Source organism: Acartia tonsa, chromosome 13, assembly GCF_053477335.1.
Source record: "Acartia tonsa isolate MP-2025a chromosome 13, ASM5347733v1, whole genome shotgun sequence".
In the NCBI taxonomy this organism is placed as follows: domain Eukaryota; kingdom Metazoa; phylum Arthropoda; class Copepoda; order Calanoida; family Acartiidae; genus Acartia; species Acartia tonsa.
The window spans coordinates 2650168-2673009 of NC_137272.1; the positions used below are offsets into that span (position 1 = coordinate 2650168).

The 22842-nt window shown below is 33.0% G+C and overlaps 1 protein-coding gene across 1 annotated transcript; it reads left to right on the forward strand.

The window, feature by feature from the left end:
• Nucleotides 1-357: 357 nt before the first annotated feature.
• Nucleotides 358-20572, forward strand: LOC145335050 (uncharacterized). Its single transcript, XM_080180737.1, has 24 exons — nt 358-469; nt 777-893; nt 1267-1364; nt 2089-2146; nt 2463-2567; nt 3059-3133; nt 3669-3800; nt 4249-4287; nt 4929-5006; nt 5821-5905; nt 6134-6221; nt 8099-8204; nt 8786-8872; nt 9148-9242; nt 9992-10126; nt 11399-11448; nt 12619-12685; nt 13157-13220; nt 13611-13687; nt 13997-14081; nt 14722-14788; nt 18500-18639; nt 19134-19183; nt 20059-20572. The coding sequence occupies exons 1-24, from the start codon at nt 440-442 to the stop codon at nt 20135-20137; spliced, it is 2007 nt and encodes a 668-aa protein (XP_080036863.1). The 5' UTR covers nt 358-439; the 3' UTR covers nt 20138-20572.
• The last annotated feature ends 2270 nt before the right edge of the window (nt 20573-22842 follow it).

Consider the following 22842-nt stretch of genomic DNA (forward strand, 5'->3'; position numbering starts at 1 on the left):
CAAACCAAATCTGAAAATAATAGTCTAAAACAAAGTCTTACAGAACATGAAAAATCTATTTTAGGAAATTGCCATTTTACAAAGAATTTATTTTTTTGGAAATCTTAATGATATTATTTTTTTAAAAATTGTGCTTTACCTCAAAGTGTATGTTAAGCAATGATCCCCACTCCTTCTTTTTCAAAATAAATTGCTAAAAGATGAGGGGGGGGGGGGGAAGAAGTATATTTTTTTCTAAGACTAACCTCTATGGGGGACCCTAACCCTGCGAATTTAGTTGATTAAGGGAAAAGTGATAGGTAAAACTACTTCATTAGCTACCAAGTACCAGACCCAGTAATAATAGATATCCCCAAACTTTTAAAATGGTTTTTCAACAAAACCAGAACTTGATTCTAAACTATTGGAATTTCAATCTGAACTTGAAACTGCTGTCAAGATGAAAACTATTCTAGAATCCCACAATCAGGTGACTATCTTGGGTACTTCTTATTCAGGGAGGGAGGGGACATTGGACTGTAAATGACAGTTGTACCCAAAGTTTCATAATTATATTATCTTATTTGTTGGTTCAAGAACTTTCAGTACTTTTATTGGTCGGTTATAAACTAGTAGTGTCCAAACTTCTCAACCAATAATTTTATTCTACTAAAAATTTTTGTTTATTAACATTGGGGATACATATTAGTTAATCTTTAATTGTCTTATACTCAAATTAGATTTAGAGGCAGAATAATAAGGAAATTCAGTACTAATTTAGAATTTCTATCTATAAGGAGCTGACAAAATCTCTGCAAGACCAAGCTAAGAAAATGGACGAACATGAAAAAGCTTTAAAAGATAAAGAAGTCACTTTGATAGAGAATAAAACGGTCATTAATAATTTTCAACAGGTATTTTCTTCTTGTTTACAGGGCACCATAGGGAGGGATTATAACCCCCCCCCCACCTCCCTTCTACCCCCAATAACTTAGGCTTACTTTTGTGATTTTGACCCCCTTCCCCCATAATTCATCATCTGAAAAAATGCGCCCAAAGTACTTTCTATTAATACTAGCGGTCACGCTCTAGCCTCTAGGGGAATTGTATTCAAAGAAGCAGGGAGGTGCTGGAAAAATAGACTAAAACCATCCCATGAATTTAATCGGTTCAGTAGTTATTAAGATGTTAAGCTTAAGACAAAAACTCTCACTACTGTGAATTAAAATGATTTTAATATTAAACATATTTATTTATTAAAAATGGTAATATAATCTTTGTTTTTAGGAATTAGATAATAAAAGTGCCAAATTAAAAGAGCTTGAATTAAATTTACAAAAAGAAAAAAACGTGCTTAATGAAAATAACAGAGAAAATCAAAAAAGGTAAATCTTCTTTTGTTATTAGCGAAGCAACTCTATAAATAGGATCACCTCATCTATGCAAGAAATGTGATTTTTCAGTTGCTGTACATGATTGACAGTTCATTTTTTGAGTGAAGATTCCCCATACTAATCAGCATTTAGAATATAATTTACTTGTTCCATCTGTCTCTCAGTCTTGCCAAAATATAAATATTAAAACATAAAAAAACACTTATGAAAGGTTTTTTTTATTTTTATATAAATTTATGAATGTTAGCTCTTTAAATTACTCTATAAGTCGGTCTTTCTACTATTTTTTTGTACTTTGATACATATGGATGATATCATCCCTGTTTTTTTAAAAGCGAAGCTTTTCTATAATTAAAGTCGGTCGGTCCGTCCATCCGTCACAAACGGATAGGTTTTTCGTTAATTTAGGCATGTTAGAGTTGTCCTATCGATTTCAAACTTTGCATGGTGGTTCCTATAGTAGTTAGGTAAGATTTAGAAAGCGTAGCAACTCTATAATCGTTACCAGAATGTTCGTACGTCTATTTTAAACATGTTGATTTTTTACTTTTTTAACAACAAATTTTAGTTATTCAATTGTTCTGATTCCTGGGACAACAAAGTACAATACTATATGTCCGTTTGTCCTACCATTTCAGTGCTTCGCTTTTATAAATGTTGTCATCCTTGTTTTTTAAACAAATTAGTGGGATATGATTATTGATTTTATATGTAGACTGGAAGATGTACACAGAAAAGTAAACAATGTTCTTCTCAGTTGCACAGATTCTACAGTAAGTTAGAGTATTATATAAAAATAGAATAAATTCTTTATTAAGATCAGGGGGGGGGGGATGAGATTTAACTTATACTGGTACCCAAAATTTTAAAACCACGTTATTTTATTCGTTGGGTCTAAAACTTTTGTTACTTTCATTGAATTTTGATTGATTGATTCCCAAATAGTAGTGTCCAAATTTTTCTACCAACGATTTTAATGTATAGAAGGGGTAATTTTGTTATTCATAATTAGGGATGTATAATTTACTCCTTAAAATACTTGATTATGATTTAATAGTTTTTTTTAGGAATTAATAGTTTTTTATTTAGATGTTGCAAAATATAAGCAGTTTGACTTTGAGAACACATTCGATAGAAGATATGCTAGATTTATTATGTGATAAAATTAAAGATATGCAAGAGAATAAACTGAAGGTACGTAGATAAATATTTATTTTTCGTATTCATTTGAAACCGATTAAACCGGTGGATTAGAACCGGTTCTCATCATTACGAAAAAACTATTTCTAGCATAGTTTTATATCCCGTTTTCTACAAATATAAAAATGTACAATTATAAGATTAAAACCAATTTTTTAGCCCGTGCCTTCGGCTAACTGTACAATTTGTATTTGTATTTGTTTATAATACGATGCGAGAATAAACTATTATAATACTAAGTAGAGCGATATCTGAGATATAATATCTCAGTAACTGCTGGACTGAAAGGATTGTGTTTTTCATAGATTATACCATATAGACATACAAAGGTTTTAGGCTATCATACCCCTAAACGTGTAATGTCACTTTGTGTTAGACAAAATTCTAACAGGGGCAAGCCCCCTAATGGCTAAAGGCTAAGCTATAATTTATGGCAAAAATATTAAGTGTTATTTTAATTACTAACTACATGTTTTAATATTTAGGTTGATGATTTAATGAAAGAAAATTGCCAGTTAAAATTAACAACAAAAACTATACAAATGAAATTTGAAGAAAAGGCAAGTAGATAGTTATGACTGTAAAATACTTTTGTGACGAACGTTCGGACGGGCGTATTCAATTTCAAATCCTTATACGTGCAGGGAGTTTGGGGACACTGGGCTGTAAGCTACACTGAGCTGGATCTTTAAATCATTTTAGTGGTGAGCCAGATCGGGGTGAGCCAACTTTCCACCAATGAGAGCACAGCATTTTATGAAATGCCGCGCTGTGATTGGCTGAAATTTGGCTCACCCCGATCTGGCTCACCACTAAATTGATTTAAAGATCCAGCTCTGGTACCCAAAGTTTCATAATGTTGTCCTATTATGGCTCAAAAACTTTATGGCTTCTTTCATTGAATTTGATTGGTTGGTTCAAAACTAGTGTCCGAACTTTTCAACCACTAATTTTATCTACAAAAGGAGTATTTGTAATTAATCATCAATTGAAATGTATACCAAATTATCGTCCATTGTCTTATCTCTTAGGATAACTTGAAATGATTCATAGCTTCATTAATAAAATATTTCTCTGATTAACCTATTACTTTAGGAGAATACCTTGAAAGAGCTTGAATGTCAGCTTGCCAATTCCAAGCAAAGATATGAAACAATATCAGATCATCTGTCCACACAATCCAACAGAGTTCTAGAACTTGAAAAGTTAGTCCGAGACAATCAAAAGGTATGATAACAAAGATGATAACATCCATTATAGCTATGCTCTACAAATTAAACGGTCGTTTACCTCAAAGTTCCTAGTGGAGCACAGAAATCTCACACTTATACATATAGAAATAAGTGTTGGTTTATTTATTCATTTATTACTTTATATCAGGTTCGGTACGTCTATAACTTTGTAGCCCCGCGTTTATAAGCACTGCAGACTAGACGTCCAAGCTTTTTTAAGGGGGGGGGGGGGGTATAGGTAAAATGAAAGGTTAAAAAGTTTTTTTTTATATCCAAACGTTAGGATAATCAAATTAGATTTTAATGTAACAAAATTAATGTCTGGTAAGGGTTTTGATGTTGCTTTACATTTAAAATTGAGCCTTATTATTAAAAAATCTTTAGTAAGGTTTGAAATTGATAGGATATTTTGATGTATTCGTTTAGAATAATATTTTATTTAGGAGAAAGATGCTTTAATTGACAAGATAAAGAAAGAACAGGTACAATCTATTCATCTATCTTTTTATCAATTATTTTATTAATATCTTTATCTATCAATCTATCAATATATTTATATTAAGTGCTTTCCCTAGAAGCATCTTGCGAACACAACCAGCACTCCTTATTTCTAAAATAATTGAGACTAAGCTAGTATAGGTCTTCCTTTATGTCTTTCAATTGCAGTGTGTCTAACCCTGCGGGCCATATAAAGCTATTGTGTCGAAACCCTATGGGGCTAGCCTCTAGTAATTGATTTAACATTACATAATCTAAAGTAAAACACAAACAAATTTTCAATTTATGTAAAAATTAAGGGGAGGTTGTTTCTGTGCTCGAATTGGTACTTTGAGGGAAAATCACCAAATTATATTTAACTTTCTATCTATCTGTTATAGGTTGAAGATACAACTATGGTTGAAGTTATAAAACAATTAAGAGAAGAATATATCTCTCTATCTATCTATCTATTGTAGGTTGAAGATACAACTATGGTTTATGTTATAAAACAATTAAGAGAAGAATATATCTCTCTATCTATCTATCTATTGTAGGTTGAAGATACAACTATGGTTGATGTTATAAAACAATTAAGAGAAGAATTATATATACTTATATCTATCTATCTATCTATATGTTGTAGGTTGAAGATACAACAATGGTTGATGTTATAAAACAATTAAGAGAAGAATTAGACAAAGAGACAGAAAGAAAACAAAAGGTTGGTCAATAAAAAACAAGGATGACAACATTTTTAAAAGCAAATCTCTATATAAATAGTATCAGAACTTATTATGCAGAATTATGCATACACCCTTACCTAGTTCATTAGTATCCTAGTAAGAGGACCAGCAGTGAAGGCACGCTCTAGCTATATACATATACATTAAACTGCTACTACCACTACTTCCTATTATTATTACTATTAAATTTGACCTATCATAATCTGTTAATATATTCATTAGTTTGCTATCCAGTTATTTATTATTAACATAGTTGCGAAACTTCTCTATAGTCAAGCACTGTCTTTCAGTAATTCCGTTAATATCACATAAGTCTAAACAAAATTGAATATATAAATATGTTGCAAAATGAAGGATACTTAATTCTAATTAAGTTGTTTCTAAATATATGCTTCATATACATTTTGTTCAGGTATATACATTAATATTCTGCTTAATAAATTCTGACACTACAAGTTTTATGTTCCTTTGTTCTTTGTTTTTTTTCAACTTCGTCTTTATGGATGTTGTCATCCTTGTTTATTACTAAAATATTATTGGATGGATTTTTTACTAAATTTAAATAAATAATTTATCAGACATTACCTAACCAAGCTTTTGTAGTAGGACAAAGAGTCACAATCAGGCCTCTGACTTCATAAAAATGAGCGAGATGAGAGGAGAAGTGGGAAAGTAATCCACTAAAAAAGAGATGGATAATCCCTCATTTTTATGACGTCATATTGCTGATTTTTGAGAAACTTTGTCACACTGCCAAGATTTTTCTAAACTTATGTATTTTTTGATTTACAGGAAATGGAGTTTAGTGAGGGGCTTCAAACACAAATCCGAATGGCCCAACAAGAAATTCAACAGCTTAAAGCACAGAAACAAAAAGGTTTTTTATTTATTTAAACAATTATTTTAATAAATTAATTTACCGTCAGTTGCTCTGTATGTAAATTAAATTTTTGGTCGAAGTGTTTGGACACTGATCAGCTATATTATCAATGGCAAGTTTTTGGTCTTAGGATAGGTAGGCTTTTGACTGAGTGTAGGTCAACCCCCTTATAAAAAATCTCTCATAGATCGAATCCGCTTTTAAACAAACTTTTGTTACTTCTAGAGCATCAAAGATGGGAGATATGTTTGAAGAGTTTGGAAACAGAGCTTGATAGAGAAACAAGAACTTTAAAAGAACAAGTTTCTTTCAGGTAGTTTTCAATTTAGTAAACAGAAATTGATAGAGAAACAAGAACTCTAAAGGAACAAGTTTCTATCAGGTAGTTTTCAATTTAGTAAACAGAAATTGATAGAGAAACAAGAACTCTAAAGGAACAAGTTTCTATCAGGTAGTTTTCAATTTATCAAACAGAAATAGATAGACAAACAAGAATATTAAAGAAACAAGTTTCTATCAGGTAGTTTTCAATTTATGAAACAGACTTAGAAACAAGAACTCTAAAGTAACAAGTTTCTATCAGGTAGTTTTCAATTTAGTAAACAGAACTTGATAGAGAAACAAGAACTTTAAAGGAACAAGTTTCTATCAGGTAGTTTTCAATTTATGAAATAGAACTAGATAGAGAAACAAGAACCCTCAAGGAACAAGTTTCTATCAGGTAGTTTTCAATTTAGTAAACAGAACTAGATGCAGAAACAAGAACTCTAAAGGAACAAGTTATTATCAGGTAGTTTTCAATTTAGTAAACGACTTGATCAAGAAACAAGAATATTAAAGGAACAAGTTTCTATCAGGTAGTTTTCAATTTAGTAAACAGAACTTGATAGAGAAACAAGAACTTTAAAGGAACAAGTTTCTATCAGGTAGTTTTCAATTTATCAAACAGAAATAGATAGAGAAACAAGAACTTTAAAGGAACAAGTTTCTATCAGGTAGTTTTCAATTTAGTAAACAGAACTTGATAGAGAAACAAGAACTTTAAAGGAACAAGTTTCTATCAGGTAGTTTTCACTTTAGTAAACAGAAATAGATAGAGAAACAAGAACTTTAAAGGAACAAGCTTCTATCAGGTAGTTTTCAATTTAGTAAATAGAACTTGATATAGAAACAAGAACTCTAAAGGAACAAGTTTCTATCAGGTAGTTTTCACTTTAGTAAACAGAACTTGATAGAGAAACAAGAACTTTAAAGTAACAAGTTTCTATCAGGTAGTTATCAATTTAGTAAACAGAACTTGATAGAGAAACAAGAACTTTAAAGTAACAAGTTTCTATCAGGTAGTTTTCAATTTAGTAAACAGATCTAGATAGAGAAACAAGAACTTTAAAGGAGCAAGTTTTTATCAGGTAGTTATCAATTTAGTAAACAGAACTTGATAGAGAAACAAGAACTTTAAAGGAACAAGTTTCTATCAGGTAGTTTTCACTTTAGTAAACAGAAATAGATAGAGAAACAAGAACTTTAAAGGAACAAGCTTCTATCAGGTAGTTTTCAATTTAGTAAATAGAACTTGATATAGAAACAAGAACTCTAAAGGAACAAGTTTCTATCAGGTAGTTTTCACTTTAGTAAACAGAACTTGATAGAGAAACAAGAACTTTAAAGTAACAAGTTTCTATCAGGTAGTTATCAATTTAGTAAACAGAACTTGATAGAGAAACAAGAACTTTAAAGTAACAAGTTTCTATCAGGTAGTTTTCAATTTAGTAAACAGATCTAGATAGAGAAACAAGAACTTTAAAGGAGCAAGTTTTTATCAGGTAGTTTTCATTTAGTAAACAGAACTTGATAGAGAAACAAGAACTTTAAAGGAACAAGTTTCTATCAGGTAGTTATCAATTTATGAAATAGAACTAGATAGAGAAACAAGAACTTTAAAGGAACAAGTTTCTACCAGGTAGTTTTCACTTTATGAAACAGAAATAGACAGAGAGTTATTTCTTTCCTATGCTTAACACCTGCGGGTAGCCCTAATCCTGTGGGGCCTATACTAGTGGTGCTTTGTTGGAAGAAATTGATAAGGTTTTTAAAAATTTTATTAACATACTTATCATAATAGCATCTTTCTGTCTTAAAACATCGCTGGATTTTTGTATATCCTTGTTAAAAATACATTTTTTTTTCTAGTGACAGACTAAGAAAAGATTTGGATACAGAACGAAGGATAATTCAAAATAAGTTATTACACCAAGAAAAATGTGAGGAAGAAGCGAGAATTCGCAGAGAAAATCAGGTCTTGTAATTGTTATCCTAATAGAGATAATATATATCTAGATAATTTATATGAAATAAAAAAAAATCTGTAAAATGTTTGAACCAATGACATGTATAGTATGTACCTTCACTATTCTTCTATTGGCTAATTTAGACATTATGATCTCAATTGTAATTGTTTTAAAATTTTGTTAAAAAATGAGTGACTAGAATTTAATCGTTACATCCTATTCAAAAATAGAATACTTGTTAGAAGCTATGACACTCTATAATTAAAGAATATTTGTAGGTCAGTTGATCTCTCTCTTTAATATTCACGACTGTATTAATGCAGGGATCTAAAGGGATTAGACAATGACTGATACATTGATGTACATCCCCAATGATGATACATAAAATTACCACTTCTTTAGATAAAATTTACTGATTGAAACTTTTAAATTCTCAACTTAATAATCCAACTAATCAAAATTCATTAAAGTCCCCAAAGTTGCTAAACCAACGAATAAGAAAACGTAATTATAAAACTTTGGGGACTAGTCTAATAAACAACCCATTGTCCCCTCTCTTTCTGTTAATTTTATTGTATTTTTTTGCTAGGAAAAGCAAGAAAGACGAAAACTTGAGAAACAGGAATCAAAGTTAGATAAACTTACAAAAATGTTGGATGATGAGAAAAAGGCCAAGGTAATTTTTTTTTCAGATTTTAAAAGTAAAAGTTACTTTTCAAATCTGATTTATTTTCGGCTGAATTTAAAAAGGATTGTACAGTTTACACCCTTTACTAAACAAAAAAAGTATAAAATCAGCTGTGCGCGAAGCTTACCAATCTAAGATTGACCAAGTATTCTCACTTCCAGTCTCCGTGTGCATCTGAATCCTAACTTCAGAGAATCAGGGCTACAAACAATAACATGATAGAAATATATATTTTAGATTTTCTCATTGCTTTACTTTACTAGGATGAAGCCTTAGCTGCAAAGGACACGGCTGAAAGTCAATTGAAAACTCTTGAAAGAAAGATTTGGAGGCTAGAAGCAGCTGACAGAAATTCAAGGTATATCTTTTATTAATTAATTGAAAACAGATTAAAAGTATTTTAAAATCATTTAAAGACTCGCATAAACGCGGAGGACTAATATTAAAGATTATCTTTAACAAGGATGACCAACATCCATATAAGCGAAGCTCTGAAACGGAAGGACAAACGAATATTTATACTTGTGGTGTGTCAGAACTGAAAAATCGGAACATAAATGTATATATGTCGAATCAACATTTTAATTAAATTTGTTGAAAAACTGCAGAAATACAGGATAATGTTTAAGGACATACTTACGTTTTTAGGACTCGATTATAGAGATGCTTTGCTTATAACATTGTACTTTGTTTTCAAAAATCAAAACAATCGGATGATCTTATCACATACAAATTTGTTGTCAAAAAAGTTAAAAATCAATATGTTTAAAATGTTTAAAATGGACATGCGGACATTCTGGTAACGATTTTAGAGTTGCTACGCTTTCTAAATAATACCTTACTACTACAGGAATCACCATGCAAAGTTTGAAATCGATAGGACAATTCTAGCATGCCTAAATTAACGAAAAAAGCAATCCGTTACAGACGTACGGACGGACGAACCGACCCTAATTATAGAAAAGCGTCGCTTTAAAAATAGTACATAACTGTTACATGGATCGAAAATACAATTTCATACCTATTACTTTCCGTCGACATTTTTTGTAAAATAGATAGTTTTAAGGTACAAAAGTGAATAAATATCAATTGCCAAAAATGATTTAGGGCCCCAAATGATAATATCCGATCCCCCCGTGACCACTTGCGATCTCCACGCGGACACGATTATGACCGGGCAACATTTCATTATGAACGGTCACCAAGAAAGTCGTCTGATGACCATCAATTAGAGGAGCCAAGGTAAGACGATTATTTCCCGTAATCGCTTCGAAACCAATTAATATCCGGTGGATTAGAACCGGTTCACAGTCATACTGAAAAATTATGATAGCATCGTATTATATCCAGATTTCTACGAATATAAAATGTACAATTATAAGATTAAAACCAGTTTTTTTTAGCCCGTGGCACCGCCTCTTGGGGATAAAAAAACTAGCTTTAATCTTATAATTGTATATTTTATATCGGCGGAAAGCTGTTTATAATACGATGCAAGAAATAACTATTCAAAAGCATAGCTTTTGGAGGGGACATTGAACTGTAAAATAATCTAATACAAAGTTTTATACATATGTTATCTTTTTCGTTTTAATATTCGACCTTTTATAAGAGAATATTTCACTTTTTATAAGAGAATATCTTGGATTAGTCCTTATTTAATATTGTTATAATAACTCTTATAATTCATATGTTAACTTTTTATGTATATAGTTAAGACAAATAAAGAATCAAATAATATTCGACCAATTTTTAATCTAAAGAAGGGGTAATTTTGTTTATCATCTGTGGGACTGGGAATGTATCCATTGTCTTATCATTTAAGAGAATTGCGGGGTACAAGGAGAGGACAATGAAAGATTGTTAATTTGAACCCTTAATGAACGATGGTATATTCTGCCTTTAAATTGGTGAATTTAATTATTTATAACTAGTGGCTACGCCCCTAGAGGCCTCTAAAATTGTTCTTATCAATGTAAGTTAAAATCAGTGCGGCCTTTTTTAGCGATTTCTCTTGGGAGGGTGGTGGTTGCCTCCCCCAAAATATTTATAAACCTTTCCAGGAAGTTCGAAAATCTACATTGTAAAGGAGCAACATATCGGTTCAGTGGTTAGCAAGTACCTACCAGACAAACAGACAGATATCCTGTTACTTTATTATAAGGATTGATAATCAGCATATTTTAATCTATTTTCTGTCGTGTTTCTGTTGTGCCCCTTGCATCTAGGGGCTCTGTATTTGAATGGATATGAAAGGGCAGAAAAAAAGCCTAAAACCATACCCAGACTTTTTTTTATAAAAATAAAATAGCCCAAAAACCATCCCGGGACATATAAAAAGCTTTACTGTAAAGGAGGACTATATAGGTTCAGCCGTTGGCGAGATCCTACGCTACTGATAAAAAAGCTTACTACTTTATATAATAGGATATATGATAGATTTAATTTCTATTTTGTTTTTATTGTAAAGATTATACAAAAAAATGCAAATGAAACATGATTTGTTAATTTTAGGATTGAGAATGAAGATCGAAGCATTAAAGTAGCTGCTCGACTTAAAAAAGGTTATAACCTTCATAATTTGTGGGAATCCAGGGACAGTGCAATGGCCGATAAATTGATGTACATATTAAATAATTATACACATCATCCCTTTCATGTAGATTGCAATTAGTGGTTGAAATGTTTAGACACTCAAGTCAATAAACCAACCAACCAAAATTCACTAAAAGTCCCCAAAGTTTTTATGCCAACGAATAAGAAAACGTTATTCTAAAACTTTGGGGACTAGTTAAATCTAAATTCTATATAAAAACACTCGTGGCTTCGCCCCTAGCCTCTAGGGGCTTCGCCCCTTGAGGTAATGGAAAGTCAACCCTCCAGAATAATTTTATATTTTCAAAAAAGTTATTCTTTGCCGAATTACTCTTTGGTAAAATTAAACCCAGGTTGTGCGCCGTATGCACTAAAATTTCAATTCGTAAAAATTAAACCCAGGTTGTTCACCGTATACACAAAAATTGAAAACTCTCCTCTGTAAATTTTATTTAATACCTATAATTGTGACAACTTTTAAAAGATGTCAATTTTTAAAAGTCTTAAAAAACCCAAAAAAATTTTGGGTGAATTTTTTTTTTTTTTGGGGGGGGGGGGCTTCATGGGGGCTTCGCCCCATGGTGCAGTGGGGTTCCACTAACCAAAATCTTGTTTTTTGTTTCGAAAATTTAAAAAAAATTATAAATTTTGAAATGGGGATTTTTTTTTTTTTGGGGGGGGGGGGGTTTGGGTGTCCCACTCTCCTAGAAAATAGCCTAAAACCACCGGAGGACCAGTAGGTATATTCCCAGAAGAGTAGAGCCCGATTTGTTCAGCAGTTACTGAGATTTTACAAAAACTGTAAAAAAAAAAATTTTAGGGGGGTGTTTTTTTTAGTTTTGGGGGGAGTTGGGGGTATCCCACCCTCAAGGAAAATAGCTTAAAACCATCACAGGACCAGTAGGTATAATCCCTGAAGAGTAGAGCCTAATCAGTTCAGCGGTTACTGAGATCTTAAGCTTCAGACGGACAGAGAGACGGACAGACAGACAGACAGACGGACAGATATCAAGCTACTTTGTATTATAGATTAAACAAAAAAATATATAAACTTTACATTGTATTAGAAACAGTAACAACTGAATCCTAAGACTTGTAAGACACATTGTCTAAGAAAATATAATGTTTTAATATTTTAGAAACAGTAATAACAGAATCAAAAGATTTGTTGGACACACTGTCAAAAAAGAATGAAATTCTGGCCAGGTAAGAAACTCGAAATTCTTAGGACAGTTTGAGGCTATTTTTCTGTCGTTTATTTTCCCTTTTAGATGCCATTAATAACGGCAAAGAAAATAAAAACTTTGATAATTCGATCCTTATGTTTAACAAGCATATATAATATATATGGTTGAAGAATTGATTATTTTCAAAAACTAAAAAAACTGTTAGGGAACAAACGGCTAAACTTAAAGGTTATGTCTAAACTTTGTTAAAATTGGCATATGTGATAGACCTATAAATAATCTGAAAGAGTTGAGATCCAATAATGCAAATGAATTGCCTGGCCAAAGGAAGCGTGCGTAAATAAATCTTTCTGTAGAGATTTATAGGCCTTCTTTTTTTCAAGATACAATGATGTGCGAATATATATATATTATGTTTTATTTTTAGAAAACTAATCTATTTTAGCAATTATCCGTTGACTGCATTAAATCCAATAAATATAAAATGTAGGAAAGATGAACAGATAGATTATCTGACAGAGGAGCTTAGAAAAATGAAACATGAAGAAGATTTGAGGAAAACTAAATTTATTCTTAATAATACAAAGTAGAACGATGTCTGTCCGTCTGTCTGTCTAAAGCTTAAGATCTCAGTAACCACTAAACAGATTTGGCTCTACTCTTCAGAGAATATACCTACTGATCCTGTGACCAACCTTCCAAAAAAATTTCTTTGTAAAACTAAAATTACCCCCATGCCAAAATTTATGTACATTCCCAATGATGATAGACAAAATCACCCCTTCTGCAGTCTTAGATTAGAGGTTAAAACGTTTGAACACTCAACTTAACAAACCAAACTATTTATTAAAATTCTCTAAAGCCCCCAGACTTGATAATGAACTAATGTAATAAACAGCTTATTGTCCCTCTCTCTCTCTGCAAAATATAAAATTTGTTTAAACAGAAATCAGGAGTTAGTGGCCAAACTAAAAGCAGAATATGAGATCATGGCCAAAGCAGCTATCAGCAAGAAGATGAGGTATTAATTTTGTTTATTAACCCGCGATTGTGGCTCGTTGCCGGTGAGGTGATAGGTTCGAATCTCTGGCCGACACCGCGTCATAACTAAAGACGTTAAAAATGGTTCCTATTGCTGATATGTCAGGTACGCGACATAAATAATAAGAGTAGGGGGAATGCCTTGGCTCAAAAGGTTGGTTGTCTGATGGATGTTACTTAACCTAATATCTTTGGGTGTTAGAGTAACGCATCCCATTAAACGTGGATGATGCTCTGGATTCTCTAGATGATCACTTAATTCTATATTTCTATATTTTGTTATATTTAGGAAACTAAATCAGTATATAGAGGAGAGGTCTAAAAGAACCGCAGAAATTGACCAAGAAAAAGATTCGGTCATATCTTCTTTACAGGTAAGATTAGGGAGGTAGGGGACATGTAAGTTGCACAGGTACCCAAAATTTTAACCAAGTAATATTTTTTGTTGGCTAAAAAACTTTGGGAAATTATTGATTTTTCATTGGTTAGTTACAAAATACTATTGTCCAAAATTTTAAACCAATAATTGTAATCTACAGAAGGGGTAATTTTGTTTATCATCATTAGAAATTTAAGTCAGTTTATCCTCCATTGGTTTGTCCCTTAAGATCACTGGTAAAATATTTTTGTTTTTCGTTTTTCAAAAGAAATTTGACATGTTAAGAAGTTAGCGAGGTTACTATAAAATTTTGAATGCCCGTCTGTCCGTTTTCTCCTCTGCCATCTAGTATAAATTGTTTATGTAGATCCTCTTGGCGTATAAGCTTTTACTACATTACTTTAGCTGTTGGTGTGTCTTTAATGTTTTGGAAAATATTTAATTTATATTAAGGAAATGTTATTTTCTCAATTGCTCTATTAAAGATCAAATTAATTGTATCAAATTCTCATAACCAATGCATATCTACTCTATAATTCAATTAGATCTTTATAATTTGTTATATCTTAGCTGATCAGTATAATTAACTGGCTGTTTTGAAACTAATGACGTTGTTATCCTTGTTATAATTTTAGGAAGATATGGAATCTAGATTAACATTCACCCTGAAAGAACTATCAAGTCTTAGAGAACAATTAAAAGGTAAAAAAAGTATTAAAACATTAAAACAATTTAGATAAATCAAAGTTATGAAACAAATTTAATACTCATTGAGTAGCGAAGCACACAAATCATGTATTGACTAACAGACAAAGTAAATATTCAATTTAATGTTCAAACTTTCATACATATATTTATATGTCTTTTGTTGTATGTCCGACAGACTGACGGACTAGTAAGTTGTATATACTAGATGCTTTTTGGTAATATGTATATTCGACAAAAAAAATCAGCAGTCGATCTTAAAAAGCAGCCGAAAAATTCCATTCCCCTTTGAGCGTTATGGACTGACGGACGGACAGGCAAAGTGAATTATAGAGTACTTTTGATACTAAAAGTTATGGTCCTACCCCAAACGTAGGAGTCCCAAACGTCGGAGTGGACAAACGCAAGAGTCACAAACGCAGGAGTTCCAAACGTCTGAGTGGACAAACATAGGAGTGGGAAAAACATAGGAGTGGGAAAAACGTCGGAGAGGACATTGCTTAAGTAAAACGCAGGAGTGTCCGCTATTTTAATAATATGACAATTTTGAAAGTTTTTTATACCACTGTCAACAAAATAATGGTTATGGCCGCAGCGCTCGGCCCCCTAGCCTGCCTAGCCGCAGCGCTCGGCCCCCTGGCCTATGACCTAACCTAACCTAACTAAGAAAAATAAGGGGACCGAATAAAGGGGGGGGGGGGGGGTGGATAAAAAAATTCAAAATTGAAAAAAAAATCAAAATTGAAAAAAATTTCAAAATTGAAAAAAATTTCAAAATTGAAAAAAAAAATCTAAATTGAAAAAAAATCAAAAAGAGGGAGGTCATTTTCTAGTAAATTCCGTAAAGGTGTGTGTTTTAAGGCCTAAAAATAGTAGTAGAACGCTAAGGTGCTCTAGATATATTCCCTATTGAATAGAACAATAGGGGAAAAAAAAAATTTTTTTTGATTACTGTACCTGAGATTCTTTAAAAAATACGAAATTTCTATCAAACGCTTTGATTTGCTCAAGGTGACATAAATTAACCCTAAAAATGCACCTAACCTTAATTTTTTCAGAAACCATTTGATCAATAGAGTTGATTTCTTGAACTTAAGCTTTTATGAGTATGAACATCTCATGGTTTCGAAGTCAACCCTGTACCCCCACCCCCTAGCCCTCTGGGGCTCAAAAAAAAACCTGGAAATGAACCTAACCTTAATTATATCAGAAACCATTTGATCTATAGAGATGATTTCTTAAACTTAAGTTTTTATGCTTATAAACTTACTAATAGTTTTGAAGTTACCCTCCTGCCTCCAACCACTAGCCCTCTGGGGCTAAAACAAAAACCTTGAAATGAACCTAACTTTAATTATCTCAGAAACCATTTGTTCTATAGATATGATTTCTTAAACTTCAGCTTTTATGAGTATGAACATCTCATGGTTTCGAAGTCAACCCTTCTATCCCCACCCCCTAGCCCTCCGGGGCTCAAAAAAACCCTGGAAATGAACCTAACCTTAATTTTCTCAGAAACCATTTTATCAATTGAGATGATTTCTTAAGTTTTTATGCCTATTAACTTACTTATAGTTTTGAAGTTACCCTCCTGCTGCCAAACCCTAGCCCTCCGGGGCTCAAATTAACCCTAGAAATTAACCTAACCTTAATTTTCTCAGAAACCATTTGATCAATAGAGATGATTTCTTAAACTTAAGCTTTTATGGTTATAAACTGACTTCTAGTTTAGAATTCATCCCCCTGCCACCAACCCCTAGCCCTCCGGGGCTCAAAAAAACCCTAAAAATGTACCTAACCTTAATTTTCTTAGAAACCATTTGATCAATAGAGTTCATTTTCAAACTTAAGTTTTTATGCTTATTAACTTACTTATAGTTTTGAAGTTACCCTTCTATGACCAACCCCTAGCCCTCTGGGGCTCAAATTAACCCTTAAAATGAACCTAACCTTAATTTTCTCAGAATCCATTTGATCAATAGAGATGATTTCTTAAACTTGAGCTTTTATGCTTATAAACTAACTTCTAGTTTAAACTTAAAAGTAACGTTAAGTTTAGAAGTCACCCTACTGCCGCCAACCCCTAGCCCTCTGGGGCTCAAATTAACCCTAAAAATTATCCTAACCTTAATTTTCTCAGAAACCATTTGATCAATAGAGATCCTTTCTTAAATTTAAGCTTTTATGCTTATAAACTAACTTCTAGTTTAAGATTCAGCACCCTGCCACCAACCCCTAGCCCTCCGGGGCTCAAAACTCCCTAAAATGAACCTAACCTTAATTTTCTCAAAAACTATTTGACCAATAGAGATGATTTCTTAGACTTAAGCTTTCATGCTTATAAACTATCTTTTAGATTAGAAGTCACCCCACCTGCCCCTAACCCATTGCCCTCCGGGCTTAAATTAACCCTAGAAATGAACCTAACCTTAATAATCTCAGAAACCATTTGATCAATAGAGATGATTTCTTAAACTTAAGCTTTTATGTTACCCTCCTGCTGCCAACACCTAGCCCTTCGGGGCTCAAATTAACCCTAAAATTGAACCTAACCTTAATTTTCTCAGAAACCATTTAATCAATAGAGATGATTCCTTTAACTTAAGCTTCTATGGTTATAAACTAACTTCTAGTTTAGAATTTACCCCCCTGCCGCCAACCCCTTGCACTAGCTCCAGGGCTCAAAATAAACCCTAAAAATGAACCTAACTTTAATTTTCTCAGAAACCATTTGATCAATAGAGATGATTTCTTAAACTTAGGCTGTTATGCTTATAAAAAAGCTTCAAGGTTAAAAGTCAGCACCCTGCCGCCAACCCCTAGCCGTCCGGGCTCAAAAAACCCTAAAAATGAACCTAACCTTAATTTTATCAGAAACCATTTGATCAATAAAGCAGATTTCTAGGACTTTTATGGTTTAGAAGTCACCCCCCTAGCCCCCCAGGGCTAAAAAAACCTAAAAAATTAACCTAAACTTGATTTTCACAAAAGCCATTTGATCAATAGTGCAGATTATTTTTGTCTAAAGCTTATATGATTATAAAATAACTTTTAGTTTGAAATTTTGTTAACCTCAGTAACCACATTATTAAATGTTCAGATGAAAGTTTAAGATATCGTTTCTATTGATCAAATGGTTTCTGAGAAAATTTAGGTTAGGTTCATTTTTAGGGTTTTTTTGATTCAGGAGGGATAGATATTGGCGGCAGGTGGCTGACTCTTAAACTAAAAGTTATTTTATAAGCATAAAAGTTTAAGTTTAAGAAATCATCTCTAATGATCAAATGGTTTCTGAGAAAATTAAGGTTAGGTCCATTTTTAGGGTTTATTTTGAACCCTGGAGGGCTAGGGGTTGGCGGCAGGGGGGTGACTTTTAAAGTTTAAGTTAGTTTATAAGCATAAAATCTTAAGTTTATGAAATCATCTATTGATCAAATGGTTTCTGAGAAAATTAAAATTAGGTTCATTTTTAGGTTTTTTTTGAGCCCTGGAGGGCTAGGGGTTTGTAGCAGGGAGGTGAATTCAAAACTAGAAGTTAGTTTATAACCATAAAAGCCTAAGTTTAGGAAATCACATCTATTGATCAAATGGTTTCTGAGAAAATTAAGGTTAGGTACATTTTATATTATATATGGGGTTATATTTTTCTTTGGACTATTTTTCTTGGATTTAATAATCAAATAGTAATTTTCCATGCCAATTATTTAGACAAAGAATCCGAAGTGTATAGAATGCACACGAGATCCCAAACTCTGGAGCGACAGCTCAAGTCTAAAAATCAGATGCTGGAAAGACAGCTGAAGTCAGAACGGACCAGAAGGCTTTCAACTGAAGAACAGCTGAATCAGGTATATTTATTCATCAAATTATAGACAGCTTTCCGCAGATATTAAAATTAATAAATTCCAGTTTTGTTAGCCGCGAAGGAGCTAAAGCTCCGGGATGAAAAAACTGATAGAAACAATATGATTTTTATTTTATTAGTCGTAGAAAATTGTCTATAATATGATAAGATAACTACACAGTTTTTCAGTTTAGCTTAAAACCGGTTTTAATTCATGGGAATATTAATCGATTTCGAACCATTTACTGTAATTGGAATCCTAAAGTTTTAAAATAAGGGAAAATTAATAGCAATTTGACTAAAGTAGAGCATTTAACACTAAAGATCTTAAGAAATTTACGATAATAATCAACAAAATTATCCCTTATGTTGATTCAAACCAATATTGAAATAGTTTTGACACTCTTGCTGATAATTTTATAATCAAAGATAAACCGATAATCCCAAAGTTTTTAAGCCAGCGAATTGTAGAACGTGTTTAATAAATTGTCTTTTAAGGTTTTAAATGGACAAATTGCGTCAAGAGTTGAAGATCCTACATATGTCAGGTTATTAAATTTTTTTATTTTAAAAAATCTATGAATTATAAACGAGGATGGTAACAATTATAAGTATGGGCAAACGTAAAGGATGCTCATTGGTATAGGGAATCTATAAAAAACCAGCCGGCTATTATGAATAACAGTTGAGAAAACACAATTCTTCCGGAGTTACGGACTCTCTGAATGACGGACAGACAAAGGGAGTTATAGAGTAGCTTCGCTACTAATAATCAGAGAGATTTTGGGTGACAAAAAAACCAATGAGTGAATCTGACCCCCAAACTTACTTTAACACCCCTCTTTGCTGTTTGGAGTGGGAGGAATGAGTGTATGAAGAACCTTAATTTGGATGCTGTAAGTATTGGTGCAAAAAATCGGGACGAATTTCAAATTGATTTGACGGGGCTGTTTTTTTACGTCACAAGTGAAGGGAAACTCTCATCTCTTTTCTAGGGGGTTTCTTTCCCCCTTCTCTTTTCTTTCCCTTCATTTGTGACGTAAAAAATCAGCCCCGTCAAATCAATTTGAAATTCGTCCCCATTTTTTGCACCAATACTTACAGCATCTTAATTTGGCAGGGGGGTGGATACACTCCAGATCTGCACACATTAAACTTCTTATTTTAAAAAAATTGGGTCATGTGAAGGAAACGAAGTTGCGGTTTTCGTCATACTTTTCACAGGAGCGTTTCTTTTATTTCTAGGCCTTGCGAGGGGCTCTAACCCTGCGGAGCAATCACTAACCTAACCTAAAATAACGTTTCAAAATCTACTGTAAAAATACGACTAAACCCGCAACTTCGTTTCTTTTACATGACCCGAATAATTTTAGCAACATTTACTTACTGTAAACTGATTCTAATTGAATTAATTTTATTTTAGAAGTATTGACCTATCACAGCCGACGCCACAGTTTAGGCTTCAAGCCCCGGCCGCAGTTCATCATTTCCATTGTCCTTAGACTAATATACAAAGTAACAGGATGTTTTTCTGTCTGTTTGAAGTGTAGGATCTCGCCAACTGCTGAACCGATATGGTTCTTCTTTACAGTGAAGCTTCATATAGGTCAAGAGAAGGATTTTAACCATTTTTCCAATAAAAAAGAACATCCCCCCCAAAAAAATATATAAAATTAAATTGAAAACGGAGGAGTCGACTTCTCCGACCCCCCTCCGTTTTAGTACCACTAGCATCTTCTAGGGGCAAATCTACTAGAATTATACAAACTTTACAAATTAAGAGCGAAGGATCTCGCTAACCGCTCGACCTCTATGTTTCTACTTTACAGTGAAGCTTTTCATTGGTCCTTGAAAGGTTTATAACTATTAAGGGGAAGGTACCACCACCCTCCCTAGATGAATTGTCCCTAGAAATAAATACCTCCTCCTCCTCCCCCCCCCCCCCCGAAATATTTTTTTATTTAAAATACTGTCAGTTTTAGTCTATTTTTATTGTAGATTTTATTTTTTACTTTTTTTTGTCCCCTTCTTTCGCTTTGAATACAGAGCCATTAGATTCTAGGGGCGCAGCCGCTAGTATATCATAAACTTGGAAACATTTAAGCTGTTTTTTTTTGTAATATAATATATTTTCTAAAAATTAACATCACGAAACCTTTGATTATTAATAGTTATTTCTCGTATCGTATTATAAACGGCTTTCCGCGGATATAGAATGTACAATTATAAGATTAAAACTAGTTTTTTTAGCCCCGTGGTATTCGTAGAAAACTGGATATAATACGATGCTAGACATAGTTTTTTCGTATTCATGAGAACCGGTTCCTATCCACCGGATTCGAATGAATACGAGAATACAGAGCCATTAGATTCTAGGGGCGCAGCCGCTAGTATATCATAAACTTGGAAACATTTAAGCTGTTTTTTTTGTAATATAATATATTTTCTAAAAATTAACATCACGAAACCTTTGATTATTAATAGTTATTTCTCGTATCGTATTATAAACGGCTTTCCGCGGATATAGAATGTACAATTATAAGATTAAAACTAGTTTTTTTAGCCCCGTGGTATTCGTAGAAAACTGGATATAATACGATGCTAGACATAGTTTTTTCGTATTCATGAGAACCGGTTCCTATCCACCGGATTCGAATGAATACGAGAATACAGAGCCATTAGATTCTAGGGGCGCAGCCGCTAGTATATCATAAACTTGGAAACATTTAAGCTGTTTTTTTTGTAATATAATATATTTTCTAAAAATTAACATCACGAAACCTTTGATTATTAATAGTTATTTCTCGCATCGTATTATAAACGGCTTTCCGCGGATATAGAATGTACAATTATAAGATTAAAACCAGTTTTTTAGCCCCTAGGTGCCGTAGGCACGGGCTAAAAAAAGCTGGTTTTAATCTTATGATTGTACATTTTTATATTCGTAGAAAGCTGGATATAATACGATGCTAGACATAGTTTTTTCATATGGATGAGAACCGGTTCCTATCCGCCGGATTCGAATGAATACGAGAAAATCAATTATGAATTAAAAATCCAAAATGTAATTATTTATCTTTATCAAAAATATCGTTAATAATAAAACTTTCTGTATAATTCATTTCTGTGATTTTCTTTTCTTATTCCTATCATTAAAATTTTATATATTTAATAATAAATGAATTTCAGAGTTTTAAATATATTTGTTATGATTTAAATTTATGTTATTATCGTTTTTTTTTATTAAGGTGAAAAAAATATTGCCCACGGGCCTGCGGCAAAGCAAGGGCCAACATAAAAGGAATATAACCTATACCTTTTGAGATATACGGTAACATATAGTTTTATAAAGCCACGAAAGAAATAAATTATTGTGGTAATACGACAACCAGACGGACAGGCAGTTTACAGAGTTGCTACGCTGTGACTTATCATAACAAACCCACTGCACTAATCTTATTATATCACCATCTATCTCATGACCGATGTTGACCCCGCTATCTAGCGGTCAAACTGGCCTGCCTAAATGTGGGGAGGGACTCAAACATGCAGCTATCACGCGCCCCTCACGCGATTATACAACCGGGAGGCGCTGCCTCCCCTTTTACCACCGCTGCCCCCACAGCCTGTCTACCGCCGGGAGCTAAGCCCTAGCGTCCCACACCCCCTTCATACCTAACCATTGTTATAATCTGTTGTATATATATAGTAAACATTGCTTGTAAATATCATTCAGTTAAATATATAATTTCTGTATGACTAAATCCTGCTAGTTTGTTTTGGTAGAATAATTCAAGGCTAGGGCTCGTTGAACTCGAACTCGTTACCCTGTGGGCCGAGAACGCTCGGCTTACCATAACTTGGTGTCAGCGTGTTTCAATCGAGCCTTACAGAAACTAGCCTATTCTACCTCTGATTGGACCCTTTGGCAAGTAAGGGGACAATCAGCCGCCAACTGAGAAGCCAACTGACCCGTGAGACGGCCTATTTAGGTCGAATTTCCATCATTTTGAACGCAATATGTGGGCCTCTGGCCTACGGCAAGCAGATTTAGCCTGCTAAAAGCGCCAGTTAAGACGCTTTTTCCGTACCGTGTAGGAGTAGCGCTAGGTGCGCAGCCACGGTAATCGGATAATTTAGCTCAGACGGCTACAGAACTGAGTCTAAATTGGCAAGTGTAGCTGGGACAAGCCCCAGGACACCCAGG

Coding starts and splice junctions, on each gene's coding strand:
- LOC145335050 (XM_080180737.1), top strand. CDS start 440: ATGAAAACTATTCTAGAATCCCACAATCAG. Junction 2,568..3,058: donor TGCAAGAGAATAAACTGAAG/GTACGTAGATAA, acceptor TTTAATATTTAG/GTTGATGATTTAATGAAAGA. Junction 13,688..13,996: donor GCTATCAGCAAGAAGATGAG/GTATTAATTTTG, acceptor TGTTATATTTAG/GAAACTAAATCAGTATATAG.